General features: G+C 40.7%; 2 protein-coding genes across 2 annotated transcripts; both read left to right on the plus strand.

The window, feature by feature from the left end:
- Positions 1-13,372: 13,372 nt before the first annotated feature.
- Positions 13,373-14,509, plus strand: LOC120449629. Its single transcript, XM_039632217.1, has 5 exons — positions 13,373-13,532; positions 13,595-13,758; positions 14,040-14,173; positions 14,232-14,302; positions 14,368-14,509. The coding sequence occupies exons 1-5, from the start codon at positions 13,452-13,454 to the stop codon at positions 14,458-14,460; spliced, it is 543 nt and encodes a 180-aa protein (XP_039488151.1). The 5' UTR covers positions 13,373-13,451; the 3' UTR covers positions 14,461-14,509.
- Positions 14,510-14,605: 96 nt separating this feature from the next.
- Positions 14,606-17,702, plus strand: LOC120449616 (dynein regulatory complex protein 11). The gene is made up of 8 exons (XM_039632195.2): positions 14,606-15,392; positions 15,458-15,782; positions 15,831-16,120; positions 16,182-16,338; positions 16,394-16,657; positions 16,722-16,879; positions 16,938-17,521; positions 17,574-17,702. Exons 1-8 carry the CDS (start codon positions 14,657-14,659, stop codon positions 17,676-17,678), a joined length of 2,619 nt encoding a protein of 872 aa, XP_039488129.1. The 5' UTR covers positions 14,606-14,656; the 3' UTR covers positions 17,679-17,702.
- The last annotated feature ends 1 nt before the right edge of the window (position 17,703 follows it).

Below are 17,703 nucleotides of genomic sequence, written 5' to 3' on the forward strand. Positions count from 1 at the left end.
GTGAGGTGAGGCGTCCTAACAAGACAGCAGGAAGTGGTGAGCCGTACGGGCCACTTGACTGCTCCTTCCTCAGCTCGCAGTATTGAGTAATCAAATGACGGGATATTAAACACGCCTTCCTCGTCCTGGCACATCAACCCATAAATCAGGTCCTTTTGGCTCCCCGGCAGCAAATGCCACGGATTTCTAATTACAATGGCCGGACCAGATCAGAATGGAGGAAGAATGATAGCTCCAAAAAGTCCTTATGAGGGAAGTGGCCTCAGAAAAGTAGTCCATTCTACAGATTGTCATTTCGAAATTCGAACTGTGCAATTAAAGATTACTGGACATGTTGTATTACTTCTATACACAATCTGCCAAAGTGTACAAATTAAATTACAAATAAAATGTAAAATGATTTCAATCTATACTTAAGAAAATTCGTTTCAGTTAGTCGGTTTCTATTCATTTAATACATTATATTATATTAGGAATTCGAGTTGCTTTTATTTATTTAATTCTATAATTCCTCCACTTCCTTGATTTTAAAAGATAAATAAATAGATTTCTTGTACAAGTCAACTTGCTGTTCAGGATGTGTGAGTACTATTTGCTCAGCTTGTTTTTAAGTTCAGCTCTTAAATCGAGAGTGTGTTCTAAAGATACGATTATGTTTCCCACTTTCACTCCGACCTTCCTTTCACAGCGGCGTTCGTGTTCTCGTTGATAATTAGCAACATAATTTGTTTGTTTGTGCCTTTGTCACATCCCACTAGCCTACTGGCTCACTGGCCATCGGCCGTGTTGACGTGTCCGAATTGCGATAATGTGGCTATTTGCTTGGTTGTCAGTGTCCTTAGCCGTCCGTTCTGTCCTTTCAGCAAGCAATTAGAAAGTGCGCACAGTTATTATTAGAAACGTCGACGCAATTTGCCGGGATAGTGCCCAGAGGCCCAGCCCACACACCTGATGATGGCTATCAGCTTACGTGGACTTATTAACTTGATGAAAGTGAGCGCCACCTCCCCCGGCTGGACAAACAAGTCGAGGTGTCAGAGGAGAAGGGATTCTACGAGGACCCATCGCATGCATCAATTATTTAGACTCAAGTATTGCATTAATTAAGGCAGGCCATTCTTTTCCCATGTTTGTGGTACGCTGATTTCGGGACATACTTCTTTGAGATATATGTGGCTTATAAATGAAAGACATAAAGAATAACTTAGTTATACTCGCACAGAAGAATCAGCAGGCTTTTAGTACCATATGTATGGTGGCTTCATGTATGATATGAGAAATAAATTCGAGCAACCTCATTTTCTCTGTGCTAAAACTCAAGGAAAAATCTAGGACTGATTTGGCAGATTATCTTCGCATAAACACCAGCTCACTTGGAGCAGAAAGAACTCCAGTAAGTTTGTCACATGCTCACCCGGAGAATAAGTAATTAACGTCACTACTCTACGGAGCGTGCGATGGGCGTGGTTCCACTGAAATCAAGGTCACCCTGTATGCCATTAATCAAAACAGAGGAAAAAACAAAGTGGCAACAGGCAAATGGTCAGAAATAGCCGACCCTCCAAAGCGAACCCCACTAGGGTCTCCGGATTCGGATCCAGGTCCAAAGAGATTGGAGTGAAAGGCGCGCCTTGAGGCACGTCACTCGCATGTTGAGGACGCGACATACGGAGCGTACACCAGTGCGTATGATTGATGTTGTTCAATGCGCTTCTGACAGCACCATTATCTGAGGTGTGTGCGCTAGTGTGTACGTGTGCTGATCTTGTGTGTGTGTGTGTGTGTGTGTGTGCAACTGGCACGTGACAAACAACATCAACAGCAACCACAGTCTCCTACAACAGTGTCCACTTTGCTATCCACTTCTAACTTTCTATTCAAAATGCATAATTGGTTATAAAAAAAATAGGTTCAAAAACTTGATTAGTGTCCATAATATTCGCATTAGTTTTAGACAAATTTTGTTTAGAAATTTAAGTTTTGCATCTATATGTATGTGGAGCTTTTATAAATTGGAATATAGTCTGATTCTTTTTTTTATTTATTTTACCAAGCCCAACATTTTGCTCCCAGGAGTTCAATTACTATATTATGGAATTATAGCTACTATTTCTATTTACATATATATTTTTTATTGACATTTTAACCAATTATTCAGCTGCTCCGTGAACTACTTTAGTTGTCACCACTGACTGGCAACAGAAGGAGTCGCCGAGTGCCCTCAGTCTGGCAATGAAAACAAAGACGAGCCTGCAGAAGAGGAAACTGGAGGAACTTGTGCTTCTGCTGCAGAGCCATTCCACCTTTCCCCTCCCTTCCTGTCGGCCATCTGGGTCCTTGTTTCAATTCCCCCTGACTTTGACGTGCGTCCGACCAAAGTTGAGCAGTCCCACAAACAAGAGAACTGGGAGTGGCCGGAGGAAAATTGTTTAAAGGAAAGAAAATGCCGGAATGCAGGTCGTCATGCACCTCAGCTGCGAAGTTGGCTTAATTAAGCTGCCAAACTACCGCTGAAAGCCACACCGAAGGATGAATGCCCTTTTCTAAAAGGTGTTTGAAATAGAATAGCAAAATGTTTCTTAACACTATACTACTACAGAATACTAAAGTATGCATTATACTCGTATTATATTGAAAACAATAACAAATAGGTTTATCTTTTGTATTCGATAGTAGTTTTGGAGTCTAAAAACCGTTCCAATGAACCAATTAACAGGTATTGTACCTTGAATATGCTTTGTATTTTGAAGAGTATATAAAAGTTCTTTTGACCATCATGAGTGACGCAGTGTTTCCCAGCCATTCTTTATTTGAAACCTCACCTTGTACATTTTACGAATGCCTCACAAATATCCCACGCCCCAGCTTCTTTTCCCAAAATGTAATAATAAAGAATTAATAATGTTTGGGACTGTGGGAAATTAAGTATCTTTTTACCATAATTATGCAGCTGTGGGGCTGACAAAGGATGCACCCAGATTGGGACTCTCCGGGAGATGGAATCAGATCCTGGTCGGCGGGCTCATCCATGGCAATCCCATTTTAATCAGCCAAAGCCTGCGATAATTGCCGCCAGCTGCACGTGCCAGCTTCCAGCAAGTATAATTGCACCTATCGATGGCAAGGACCTCAGCAGGACGAGGTCCTGGAGGGTCCTCCACACGGTAATGCAATGCAAATTAAATGGCTCGCTTTGTTCGTGCTCGGCCTGTGCTCTGTCTGAATTTCCACAGTGCCGCGGGACTGTTTTCCACTTCATTACAAAAAGCTCTCGATGGCAACAATTATTATGTGTGGCGATGGCGATATAATAGTCCCCCGAACTATTGTCCTTTCTGTGGTTCGATTTTATGTTGATGCGCGTGCAGATCGGCAAAAACAATTAAAAACAAGCAAATTTGAATAAAAATTGGTCCAGAGCAATGCCAAAGGCTATAAAAACGGGTCACCATCCGGCTAAATATTTGTATTTTGTCCACAGCAAAATAACCTTTTTTTTCGGATTTGCATTGAATATAAAACTGCAATCTGACGCGACGTCTTAAACCAAATGAAAATTTCCCTTTTTTACAGTGAATACTTTACATTTTTTTGTCCTTTTAAATTAATAATTGTCAATTAAATGTAATACTTTTATTGAAAAGTTTTTAAGGTACAACTCACCAAGCGAAACTTTGTTGTGCGTATTTATAAATACTTAATTGCTGAAAAAATGATTTGTTTGCATTTTATATGGTTCTAATAAGGGGTTGATACGAACTTTTATATACAACACTCCAAACAGATTATAAGTTTTTATTTGATTTTTTACTATTTAAAAACAGATTCATAAAAATTCGTAGACAATTTCGCTATAAATTAAACGAATACATCGCTTTAAAAATTTAATACGAATTTTCCCTGTCTCTTTTTTTTGATCAGCATGATGTGCTGTGCAATATTACTATCGTCTGCAGTTGCAGTATTGAATTATTGAATTAAAGCCATATTAGCCACAAAGGCAGTGACCACTGAGAAAAGTCTGTGGCAAAGAAGTGCAAAATAAATTGAGAAGTTGGAATTTCACTTTAGGCCGAAAGCTGATCAAAGCAACAAGTTCCAAGGCCCCAGGCAGATAGCCACTTGAGCAAAGCGATTTCCCTGGAAAAGCCAGGGAAAAAGGAAAATAAATCTAAGTGGGCGGCCAGAGTAAGATTCCATCTTCGTCCAAGCTATGGCCCTTGGCTAGAGAGCTCATCAAACAAAATCTCTTGCAATTGTCCAACCCGAGCCAAACAATAAGAGACCGCATTCTTTTTACGCAGGGACACAACAAATAGTATAAGTTCTTTATTTTAAACAAAATGTTGAACAAAGAAACATGCAACAGGTTTGTCAGCCAAGAAAACTCTCAACAATTTTCAAACAATTGCCCAAAAATGGAGTCAAATCTAGCGCATGCGTCACAAAACTCACTCAAAGTCTGGAGATAAACTCCATTCAGAGTGAGTTCATCATGCTGACTGCAATGTCGGCACGGATACTCGTTTCCGCCCCATTAAAGAACCAAAATGAAGCCGAAAAGTTGACCAGAAAATGGGGACGCCTTAACCACGCTTTGGTCACTAGCCATGTTTCGTTTGACTTTGATTTCTTTTATATTTCCGCAAGAAATTAAATTAAATGTGGCTTGTAATATGATTGCAGATTGCAATGGAGCCCAACAATCGGATGCGACTGGCAAACTGCAGGAAGTGGGCAATAAAAGGACACCACGCCATTGCTGCCCTCCTCCGGAAGCATTAGCCCGGATGGAGTCCTCTTTAAATGCCAATACATTGGCCATTGTCAGGACATTGTCAGGACAACCTGGAGTGTAGCGAATTGGTAGTTTAGTTCAGGGGAGCACGACCCAACGAAGATGACTCGCGCTTTTCATTGTAAGTGCTTTTCTCAACTGCTCAGTGAATTTGAAAACTGTGATTACACACTAAAATTTATATATACATAGCAAACTCTATTAAACTCAATTTTAAAAAATCAGTGGCAAAGGAATTCCAAAAAATATCCATATCTATATAGGAATCGAAATCACAGTGACAAGTCTGCTTATTATTTAAAATGAACTGAATGCGCAGCATTAATTTCTTGTCCCCAAGTGCATTTCTTTCCTTAGCCCGGTTTTCTTGTTGCCGTCGCCTCTGGAATTGTGCATTGTTTGCTGATGTTTGCATTCAGTCCACCCCCCACCATTCGCCTCCCCTTTCCCCATCTGCCTTCCGCTCGAGTGTCGAGCCATGTCGCGTCGACTTCTGAAGCTCAAGCACCCGCAAGGCGAACAATACAAGGTGAACCCATCTGCGAAGTCGCAGGACTCAGTCGAGATGCACTGCCAGTCATTAATATATGTTCGAAGTTGTCAAGGCAGTAAGCGGTAGCACGGCTTTTATTTCATTTAGCTTTGCGACTGAGGATAGAACACCCTCTTCAATAAATACCGAAATAAATAAATTGCGAAAGCAGCTGATACAGCGGATACTTAGCTGCGTTAAAGATTAAAGTCGTTTTAAAAGAAAGTGTTTGATTATCACACAATCTTCACAAATATGTAAGCTGATAAAATTAAGTTCAAAAGAAATCAATATCGTAGAGTGCAAAGATTTTACAAAGAGGTATTAAAACAGAATCTCCCCTTTTTATAAAAATTATTACTTCGATTTATTTCTAAATTATAAAAGCTCGCCAAGTTTTTAGAAAGTGGTTGAGACAGAATTACACACATATATTCTTTGGCTTTTTTATAGAAATAATTATTTTAAGTACACATGTATTCATCTAAATTGTCACCGCACGTGAGTTTCCGCACTTCCGTCTCCATGGCAGCCCCAAGATCCTGGGTTTTCCAGGTGTGTGAGCTCCACCACCGCAATTCAGAGTTGAGAGGAGCCGACTCTGCCACCCCAAAAGACTTCCTTCCCCGGCAGTTAATTGCAAGACAAATTACTTCTGTACAAGTGGATGGAGCTTTCATATTTTTATACCCGTTACTCGTAGAGTAAAAGGGTATACTAGATTCGTTGAAAAGTATGTAACAGGCAGAAGTAAGCGTTTCCGACCATATAAAGTATATATATTCATGATCAGGATCAATAGCCGAGTCGATCTGGCCATGTCCGTCTGTCCGTCCGTCTGTCCGTCCGTCTGTCCGTCTGTCCGTCTGTCCGTCCGTATGAACGTCGAGATCTCAGGAACTACAAAAGCTAGAAAGTTGAGATTAAGCATACAGACTCCAGAGACATAGAAGCAGCGCAAGTTTGTCGATTCATGTTACCACGCCCACTCTAACGCCCACAAACCGCCCAAAACTGCCACGCCCACACTTTTGAAAAATGTTTAGATATTTTTTCATTTTTGTATTAGTCTTCTAAATTTCTATCGATTTGCCAAAAAACTTTTTGCCACGCCCACTCTAACGCCCACAAACCGCCAAAAACTGTCAGTGTTGAAGACTCTCCTTCGCACTTCTACTAGCTGAGTAACGGGTATCAGATAGTCGGGGAACTCGACTATAGCGTTCTCTCTTGTTATAATTGCTTATTGCCATGTGGTGGGGCGGCAAAGGACATTTTCAAAATTATTTCCATAGAGCACAATTTGAAAAGACACGTATGCAAATCCCTTGTCGCTGAAGGTTAAAGTTCAACCTAAATCTCAGTGGATTTAGTTCTTTAATAAAAGACAGCGGTTGTACAACTCTATTTCCAGGCAACTCTCAAATTCAGTGTAAAGGTGCAAATTCGATTCCACAGAATTCACAGGATTTGGGCGAAAGAGAAAGAAATTTGCAAGGGATTTGCACTTCGTTTACTTAGCTAATACAAATATGAGCTCCACGAAGCTTGTATTGCACTTAATTAAAGCGTCATTTTCGGACATTTCCCTCCGGCTCTGAACTCGAATTATTCGAAATTGATTACAGCACAGGTTTTCCAGCTAGAGTATTTGGCTACGTAACAATGGAAGCAACAATGGAAGTCCGGAACCAAACATTTCAATATCTCGCACCCCACACAGATTGAATTGCATTTCCCACTGCAATTCAATCTCTGGTTACGGCAAATAAAACGATGGCGTCGCATAAATGCTCATAAAATTATTATAAAACATATTCAGCACACAACAGAAAAGACTCAGCCAGCGCGTTGCAACGGTCCATAAAAATAAATTCGCATAAAATGAGATCGCAAGGGCACGCAGCCATATGAAGCATCAATATACAGAAAGCAATAAAGTGAAATGGCCAGTGGCGGGGCGCAAGGAGGGGGCGATGGGTGGTCTCCAGAGGGGCGGAAGCCTGAGGGGCGTGGCTGAGCGCTGCAATAATGCTGCACTTGCCAGAAGTTAAGGGCGCCATCAAAGAGCTTCGAAGACATCACTGAAATCACTTACAACTTTTACAAGGCGGCTATGATGCATTAGTTACGCGAACAACACGGATGCTTAAAGTTTATAATTACACAAAGTATAGACAAAGTGTAAGAAATTATGAAACATACTATAAATAAAATAATATAAATGCGAAATTATGTACGAAGGCTTAAAACAAATTTAAATACAAATATTTTGACTAGCTCTATATTAACAAATTAAATTTATTTTTTAAAGCGAGCTTTTATATCATCTTTTAAACGCTTAACATATGAATTTTTTTCACAGAAATGCTCAAGCTTTTAACTAATCGGCAATCAGATATCTCGCAATGGAAAATATTAAACAATTTTCTCTATTGTGTGCGGCCAAAATGAGGATCTGCTGCTGGGTCAGTAAACAGAACGTCAAGCATTTCAGCGACCATGTAGAGGAGCTCCCTTTCGGAACATCGGGGCTGTCAGGCAGTCAGTCCATCAAAACAGGTGGGTGGCACGGGACGCGCACGAAATTCCGGTTGCACCAAACGGAAATTGCATTTACATGGTTGCCTACCAACGCCATGCCCACAATTCTGAGCCGGACGCGGAATTTCCATTGAATTCGGGGCGGACTTCCTTTACAATGCCCCGCCCATCGCCGTCCGGAATCTTCAAATATTGAAGGGCACTCTGCAAACACAGCGGACTCAGAAAGGTGTCCTGTGGTGGCTCCACGCCGAACCCAGTCTTCTTGGCCCCCAGCCGCTGATGGCCCTAATCACCTGGTCCGAAGGACGTGATGTGAAAGCCAAGCCGCAGGAGAGCTGTTATGGAGCACCTATTGCTAAGATTTGACGAGGAGACAGACACATTAGGCGAATTAAAGGTCCATTTATTCCACACCAGTTACTGAGAGGTGTGTTTCCAGTTTACAAAGAAAATCTGGTGCAATGTAATCGTTATTTCAACAAGATAAGATGAAATCATGTATATGACACTCAATAATATCACTCAATTAAATAATTTACAATAAAGCTAATACTATTTAGTAACACTCAATTAAATAGTTTACAATTAAGCTAATACTATTTAGTATTCAATTGGATCATATTAGTAATATAATTCACCGACTGAGTACTTATAATAAGACATTTAAAACACAGTTCCTTATAAATGCAGGATCACAGGCAACTGTAACTATATGAGCCTTCGAACTTTTGTTTCATAACTTACACCCTATACACTTGTATCTGTTCAAAGATATTTCCGCATGATAGCGCTTCAATCCTATTGCAATTGAAAGTTTTGCACTTTGGTGTAAACTCCACCCCGGGAAACAAAACCAACAGCACACAGCCTTGATTTGACCACGGGGCTAAGGACTCAAATCGAAAAGTAAGGCAAACAGAAAGTCCGGACACATTATCAGACCAAACTATAAAAGCCTGTAAGTGCCAGAATATCTATTTTCAAACTGAAAACAAACAGATGCCCCCAAAGATTAATCGGCGGGAACTCAAGTGGGTCGGGCGGAGGTAAATTCAAATAATTTGCGGCAGACTGAACAAACAGACCGGACAAACCGCCGGCTGAGATAATGCCCGTGGGTGGGCGGGGTGTCGGAAAACTTTCTCCGACAAAGTTTTGCCCAAAAATCCCCCCCCAAAAAAGTCGGCGATAGGGAAATCGAGGGGCGGGCAATAAAACAAATCATAGCATACATCAAAGCGCAAACGAAGCGTGTGACGACACCGAGGGATAGGATAGGATAGGATAGGATCGGATCGAATCAGATGAAAAGACGACCAACAACAGCTGTGGGCTTGTTTGATGGCCAAAGTTTGGCATCAAGTTCAATTACTTTTCACCTGCCCGAGAAAAGAAGCAGTAAGGGAAACAAACAGTTCGCAATTTGTTTAAAAACTTACACGTGGTTTCCCTATCACTGGATAAATCTGAATACTTGGCCGAGTTAGGGGCTAAGTTCTTTGCTACTTTTACAGTTTTTAAACGATTTGATCTGGTTCTTTTGGTTTGAGGTGAACCCACAGCTATTAGAACTTATTTGCGGCTGCACTTTTTGTTTTACGTTAGGTATGACATACTAATTCTATTCCCCGAATGTGAGTGCAAACGATTATCCCCTCTCCTCCTAATATAAATAAAATTAGTTTGGGAAACTCAAGGTCTCTAGAAGTTAGTTCATTTTGATTAAATTAATATTGAAAATATCAGTTTGCTCGCAATTTCATCTAATGCTATTACTATCTAACATTATTATTTCCATATTGTACATCTGATTGTACTTTTCTGTGCAAATCCCTAATAATGGATGCCTAGGTAACCATTGTGCTGCCTTCAACTTCGCCAATCTGAATTAATTAAGCATTTTGCAGCTCACTATTTTCCCCCATCAACTGCTCTGTGAGTAATCCGATGCTGCAGTTTACTCCCAGCCCTGGGTAAACAGTATTTACCATATTTGCCAATGGTCGGCAGGTGAAAAACTGCCACCTGCCCACGTGCGGAACGTCGTTTGGAAAAACTCGATTTGCCAGCGAAGTCGGAAATAACTGCAGTCAGTAGTAGCCAAAATAATCCAGCCGTGTCAACCGAGAATTAAGCCAAGCTAAGTGAAATGTCGAGCAGAAAGAGAACAGATTGCTGGCGAATCGATTCTGTAAAATTAAGGCCAGCAAATACGGCGATAACTACATCGAAAGCATCTGGAGCGACCGTCGAGGACGCGAGTTAGCCAAAAAGGAAATTGAATTGCATTTCAAATGCCTTTGTCGCAGTTCAACTGCAGCTTAAAACCGATACTGCAGCATGTTTATGAGTTTAGCACGAATTTGTGACATTTTTAAGGGTAGAGGGAACTATATACGAGCTTATGCGGTTGGCTAGAATCATATTTGTATACATATATTTGTATTTGTATATTTTAAATCGTTATATACTCGTATTTACACGAGTACGAGTACATATATATATCATTATATTCTTTAATGACTGCAGCAGTCGTTTGGTTTCTTTTTTCTGGGCCATTCCAAGTTGATCGTTTACCTCAAATAAAGCTGCATAATCAGGTTCAACTTTATCGCCTCGCTCGACGTTTATGGCCAGATGCAAAGGCTCGCCGGCGGGCCAACAGCTAACCAAGTCAACACCAACAATCTGGGGCAAAAGTTACTGGAGTTGTGGGATGCACAACTTACACAGAAAGAAAGTTAGACGCGACATTATGAGGTCAGCATAAGCTTAAATTGCAAATATAGGTATTAATCCGTTTCCTAGGTATAAATAGTAGATAAATAGAGTAAAAATCCCTTTTCGAGTATTCATTTAAATCAAGAATATGCACAGAATTTTTACGGTGCAGTGTGCAGACGTGTCCGTCTGGGAAAAATGCAAAGTGCTGTGCATAAAAGTGTTGCTCTCCCCGCTGTAAGTTTGCGCCGCACTGTTTATCCGGCGAAGTGAAGGTAGACGGAGGACTATGTGGCATCCGGATGCCTTCTGCTTTGCATACCAAGAACGAATGGCTTGGTTTGGGGGAGTGGCCCCGATAATCCGCAGTTATTCTATGTAAACTACGTTTCTTTGTCGATGCAACAATGAGCCGGAGGATCCTAAACCTGGACCCAGGGCACTAGGGCTGAAAGTCGGAAGCCCTAGATAAAACACCAGCAGAATCCAATCAGCCAGGACTGGTGCCACCCCGTGGGCAATCAAGTGGCAAACTGCTTCGCGGGTGTTCATTAAGTCGTTAATGTGGTTGAGGTTTTTCGCCTACAGTGCCGCAGAGCCACGCCCATCCAGACCAATTGAGCTAGCAGAAATTAAACTTGCCAAGCCATCAAATTAAATAAATACAGAACTTAGGGTACGCACAAGTGGAATATTAAATGCTCTTTACAATAAGGTATACGAATTTATTGCTCATTTTATATATCCTTTTTTGTTTAATACATGGAGTAGCACTCCCAGAAATTTGTATATAAAAACAATGGTCATGAAAAATATTTCCAATTAAATCACGGTAGCAAATCACGGTTACAAATTTCATTACAAATTTAAAAACAATGAACTCACTCAGCTAATGAGCTGTGTAGATAAATCCCAAATCGACATTTTCTTTCCCCAGCATGCACGAGAGCAAATCTCTTTGATAGCGTATCGCAAAATGACGATGTAAGGTGCCTGTTCCCGGACGGCAAGCCACAGACATATGCACCTCCTTAGATGTACTGATCGATATCCTTTGGGGCCGTTTGCAGGCGCAGTATAATTGAATTTGAAGTGAAGCTGCTCCTTGTGGCAGTTATGAAATTTCTGGCCCGGCTTCCGCTGCCAGGTAACGGAAACAAAAGCGGGGCAAAATGAAGTTACAAGTTGCCAGCAAGTGTGAGAGTGCGTCTGGCGCAGTAGATGGGTCTGGTGGCAGGACTGGAGGTGGTGCAAAGTATCAGGATGAGGAGTTGATGTCGGGGCTCACATCAGTGCTGCCAGGAGACAGAATAACAGAATAAATTCACTTAGGCGGCTAAAACAATAGAACTAACCAAAGGGAAAATTCAATAAATTTTTACAAATTGGTTAGGTTTTTAACGGCCAAAGAAAGTTTTAAAATGTTTATCAGTGTAATACATCTAAATTCAGTGTTTACTTTGACATAAAATTTCATCAGGCCTTAAAGAAGATGTGAAACTAGAAATGTTATTAAGTTTACTAATTTTTTAGATTTTTTCTTGCAGAAGGGAACGAGAAATCTGACAGCACTGCCACACATGCTCCCACGTCTAGCAGCCTCGGCAATGAATTTGCGTTTCCGCCTCGCTGCTTTCGCCATCATGGTTAACCGCGTCGTTGATTTAAGGGCGTTCCGTTCCTTACGAGGGGCTGGTGTACTCCGCATCCTTTGTCCTTTCGGCGCGAGCGACACAATTAAAAATGTGCGGCCCAATTCATTTGATTGGCACGAAGGAAGCGCCGAGATAAGCATCTTCCGTTGGCTGAAATTGTGACATCTTCATCAATCAAGAATGTACTTATTTTCATGGGCTGGCTCTTGGGGAAAATGTCATATAACGGGCTTCGTAAAACAGCAAAAAATATATTTCAAATTAAAAAGAAATGTCATACTTAAAAACAAGAAAATTCCCCGACTATTTGATACCCGTTACTCAGCTAGTGGAAGTGCGTAGGAGAAATTTCAGCACTGACAGTTTTTGGCGGTTTGTGGGCGTTAGACTGGGCGTGGTAAAACCTTTTTTTTGGCAGATTGATAGAAATTTACAATATGTACTAATAGAAAAATGAAAAATATCTAAACGTTTTTGAAAAGTTGGGGCGTGGGAGTTGTGGGCGTTAGGGTGGGCGTGGTAAAAAGTTTTTTTGCAGATCGATACAAATTTACAATACTAATAGAAAAATGAAAAATATCAAAACATTTTTCGAAAGTGTGGCCGTGGCAGCTGTGAGCGGTTTGTGGGCGTTACGGTGGGCGTGAGATCTCAACGTTCATACGGACGGACATGGTCAGATCGACCATGATCATGAATAAATATACTATATGTTGTCGGAAACGCTTCCTTCTGCCTGTTACATACTTTTCAACGAACTAGTATACCCTTTTAATCTACGAGTAACGGGTATAATAACATAATCGATTTCAAAATCTCAATAATAAATAAATAATGTACTAATTTTATATATTTTATAACATTTTATTGCCAAAACAACAAAAATAACTATTTAACAATAAATTTAAAATAACTCTCCAATCCTATACATTATTAGAAATATTCATTCATATTTATAAAGTAATATTCATCATATTATAAACAATAATCTGTTTGATTTCCGACTATAATTGTAATTCTTGGCGCGGTACCCGAAGTAATCGATAACACGCAAGTTCTAACACGAAGTGGCAACTGCTGTCTACATCTGTTTTAAGCAGTCTGGTACTCTGGTACCGATGTTATCGAATATGCATAGTTCCATCTCTAGAAAAACTTGCATAAAAAAATACAGAACAACTGAACAATTGCATTTAGAATGGACTATGTGCACTCTGTTTGGAGCTACTTTGCCTCGATCTGCAACTGCTGGCAATGCACCGAGGACCCGGGTGCCCAGGTAATTCACAAAGGCCCCTATTCCCCACAACTGACCGGATACATAATGCGTTTTATCCGCAGCCCAACGAGCCGAACGAGCGGACACACCTTCTAGTGGATCCCGTGAACCATAGTCCTGCCCTTCGGAGGAGCAATTCCGATGGCCTCAGCAACGACTACGCCCACTCCCTTCCCAAGAAGGACGACCAAAACGCCCTCTCCAGACTGGTGCAGAATACTGCGATGTACGTATTTGATAGGGTCCCCTTTATTCAAAGCATATGGATTTGGATTGAATGGGATGCTAGCATTATGCAGCAAATGAATAGTATATTCAGTAGTATAGTTATGGCGTAAGCGATGCCTGGATCCAGTATGTAGTATGGTTGTTCCCGAGTATAAAGAGAACACTAATGGTCGGGATAACCAATGCAACAGCAACAGAGCCTTGATCATTGCTTATCTATATTTCCCCTACTTTTTGTCAAAACCAGCATATCTGCTCACACACTCCTTTGCTCTTCAGAAACATGATAAACGTTGGAGCCATGGACTGCCACAGCTTGGAGCACCAGGAGTACGCCGATAGAATAAGATTGTACTCGCAGCGCTTGCATCAGCAGTGGAACAATGGTCAGCACTCCAGTATCGCGCCAAAAGGTTTGCACTATTAGTGCGTTGGAAGAAAAATGATGACTAACATTAAACTAAATTACAGGCCTTCTTAAAGATGTTCCAAGCCATCAGTTCTATCTATCTAAGCCAACTTATCCAGAAGACACTGCTCAAGTAATTATGAAAAGGAAAAAAAGTAGATCATTCGGACTAATAATATATATTCCGAATATTTTTAGATGAAACTCTTTACCGAGAAAGCACACATCAGTGTTTCGCACATACAAATCGACCACAAAGAGGCAGTGGTTGTTCCCTTCCGGATTCCCTGATTATCGTATCTTAAGTGAAATAAAGTGATAAATTTATATGAAATCAAAATCTATATTGGTACTAAGTAGCCCTTGAATAATAAGGTAATCGACTTATTTTTATTAAGTGTACAGAAGCAAATAAATACAAACTATATTCTTAACACCGCAAAAATTTTTTTTATTTACCAAGGCACACAAAAGGCAAAAATCCAAAATGTCATTCGATCTTAACCATAAATTTTGGGTCTCCACGCGCAAGGAAATTGGACAGCTTATCAAAAAGCAGAACCGCCTGAAAAAGATTCAGCCTCCAGAGGACAAAGCAGTATCGTTTAAAATATTCGCAGAGCTCTATGTGTTGTATGTGGAGCTGGTCGATAAGTTGAGTTTTATATACCACAACACTTTCCAAGTGCAAAAGCGGGCATTGGTCCGCGTTTTGGTGGAGAATGCCACTCAACAGCTAATGCAACTCAAGGAAGAGTTAAAAGATTTGGAAATGAGCGAGTACATATATATAGATAGGGCGTTGATCGCCAGGAAGCTAACCCCGCGGGACTTGGTCATATGGAGATCACCCCAATTTCTGTACCGTCGCCCATTGGACATTCAAAATATTATAGCCGACAACCGATTGTACATGAACGATGTAGAAAAGGAGGAGAAAGCAGCACAGGACTGGGAACCGATCAGTGAGGCCGTGAAGCTTATTCAAGCTCACGAAAGGGCACGCCGCGCTCGGGTTTACAAGTCCAACATTAAGTACGACAAGAAAAAGTTCCTCAAGGTCCATCAAAGAAAGAAAATCAATTACAAATTCACCTTTAAACCTGATCAGGCAATGAGTATACCCGTGAAGAGGACTATTTTTTCAGCTGACTTCTTGAAAGCGGATGAGTCCTGCGAAAACCTTCTTAAAAAGGATGATGCAGCGGATATCGCACTAGATGGTAATTATATTACGTTTCTTTCCAAACAGGAGACATGGCTCCTTTGGTTTTAAAATCTTTTCTAGATGAAGAAGACTTAGATGCAATACGAAACTGTGCTGCTTGTAAAATCCAAAGCTGGTGGCGTGGTTACAGGACGCGGAAAATAGTTAAAATACGGAAGAGGTTTAAGAAGGAACTGTATGGTATGAAGAAAATTAGGAAACTGAAGCGACCAAATTTTAAGGAAAATTCTATTATGGAAATGTACAAAAACGAGATGCTAAAAAAGAAGCTGGATGAAGACTTCATTAACTTGATCAACGATGAGCGCACCAGACTTCTGCAAGTCCGAAGTCCATGGATGATGGAAGATATATCCGATCATATCCGAGCTTGGTTCAAGGAATTGTGAGTTGATTTAGATGAGAGGCACAAGGTATAACTCTTACTTTGCAGTTACGATGCGACTGGAAATTTTCATCCTTATCCCGATCCTGTAAAGCAGGGAACGGTATTAGTTGTCATTGACGAAACCATGACCCCAATGGAATTTCAGGAAAGTCTTGGTAAGAAACCGCTTTCAAAAGCCGAGAAAAAGAAGCTTCGCGATAAGGAGAAGAAGGAAAAAAGGAAAAAGAAGGAAAAACTTAAACAGTTGAAAATAAAGGAAGCTAAACGTCGAAAAAAATTAAGAGACGCGGGAATCATCGATATTGGCTACGAGCTAACAGCAAGCAAGCAAATTGGTAAATAGTTTGACTAAATAAGGAATGATTCAATGTCTCCAAATACATCCTTTGATTTTAGAAAACATTGAACAAACAATGCAGAAATATGCCAAGGACTGGAGAAATGTTGATGAATATCTTAATAAGAATCATGATCCCATCAGGGATTGGGTTACAGACGACGAACTGGCAAAGATACATCAGGAAGTGAGGGGCTTGGTCGACGAGTACATGAGGTAAAATAATATTTTTCCCATATTAATTATATTATTATATCTATTCAATTTGTAGAGTGGAATATGAGTTGCTGCGGGAGGCCCTGGCGAAGGATAGCAATGAAAAGTATAAGGCCCTCAAGGTAAAGTATCCAAAAAAGAAGAAGAATAAGAGGAAGAAGAAGGCCAAGGACATGACAGGCGATAGGACACTGGAATCCTTGTACCGAGAGCTTAAAGATGCCGGCATAATAGAGGATATTGCTCATAGGGACTTCGATGAGTTTATAGCGGACTTTAATTTTGTGGCAGACGACACTAGAGATGAAGATGGACTAACGTATGTGGTTATTTGTTTAAGGCTACTAACCCTTGACTAAATGTAATATCGGCTTAAAATTCAGTACATTGGGTCCAGCGAAGGGTGATATTAAAATGGTTATTCAAGAGTCAATGCTCGGAATGGGCGAATTCGATGTTCCGAAACCGAAGTCTCTTTTACTAATTGGACCCCTAAATAGCGGAAAGAGGTTGTTGTGCCAAATCATTGCATCAGAATTAAGTATACCCAAATTTTGTTTAAAATCGTTTTCGTGCGCTCAAACCCTCTGTATCCCCAGATGCAGTTTTTATGAACTTGAGTCCCGAGAAGACCTACAAATATGCCAATGACTTGAAATATTTCCTACATGTTATCCTAAAAGTGGCTAAGGCCTTTCAGCCCACCATAATGTACGTCGAAGAAGCTCATAGACTGTTCTGGAAAAAGATTCCACCTGAGGCAGTAGAGATAAACCCCCGACTTTTGGGTACCTCAATATCTAGCAAGATCTTGAAACCACTAAAGAAAAATGACAAAATTGTACTCGTCGGCACGAGTAACATGCCCTGGGCGGCCAATGGAGGCATCAAGAGAGCGTTTCAAAAAGTCCTGCTTATACCAAAGTGCGATTACGGAACTAGCTTCCTGCTGTGGCTAGAAATGATGACCGAGAACGCCCCAGATGATATGAAGGAGTACGCCTACTCCGCACTGGCACGAGTAATGCAGGCGTACAACTCTGGCGACATTGCTGATAATGTAAAGCAGACCTTGAGCATCGACCGTAAAATGCGACTTAAGAATGAGGCATTGGATCCAAACGAGTTCCTGGAATATTTCCTCAGCAAGAATGAACCTCCAATTTTGCCTCCAGAGGAGAAGGTATATGCTTACTTAATACATTACACTTTCATTTAACGGAAATTAATTTTAGCTAATGGAAAAGTTCAATAAATGGTTCGGCAGCTCAAACAAGCTTCAAAAACTGAGAAAAAAGTATATGGCTCAAAAGTTGGCCAAGGCAAGCAAGAAGAAATAAATAAATTAGTTTAAAGCAAGATAAT

Source organism: Drosophila santomea, chromosome 3L (assembly GCF_016746245.2).
Source record: "Drosophila santomea strain STO CAGO 1482 chromosome 3L, Prin_Dsan_1.1, whole genome shotgun sequence".
Lineage (NCBI taxonomy): Eukaryota > Metazoa > Arthropoda > Insecta > Diptera > Drosophilidae > Drosophila > Drosophila santomea.

Coding starts and splice junctions, on each gene's coding strand:
- LOC120449629 (XM_039632217.1), top strand. CDS start 13,452: ATGGACTATGTGCACTCTGTTTGGAGCTACTTTGCCTCGATCTGCAAC. Junction 13,533..13,594: donor CCGAGGACCCGGGTGCCCAG/GTAATTCACAAA, acceptor TTTTATCCGCAG/CCCAACGAGCCGAACGAGCG. Junction 14,303..14,367: donor ATCCAGAAGACACTGCTCAA/GTAATTATGAAA, acceptor GAATATTTTTAG/ATGAAACTCTTTACCGAGAA.
- LOC120449616 (XM_039632195.2), top strand. CDS start 14,657: ATGTCATTCGATCTTAACCATAAATTTTGGGTCTCCACGCGCAAGGAA. Junction 15,783..15,830: donor CGAGCTTGGTTCAAGGAATT/GTGAGTTGATTT, acceptor CTTACTTTGCAG/TTACGATGCGACTGGAAATT. Junction 17,522..17,573: donor TTTTGCCTCCAGAGGAGAAG/GTATATGCTTAC, acceptor AATTAATTTTAG/CTAATGGAAAAGTTCAATAA.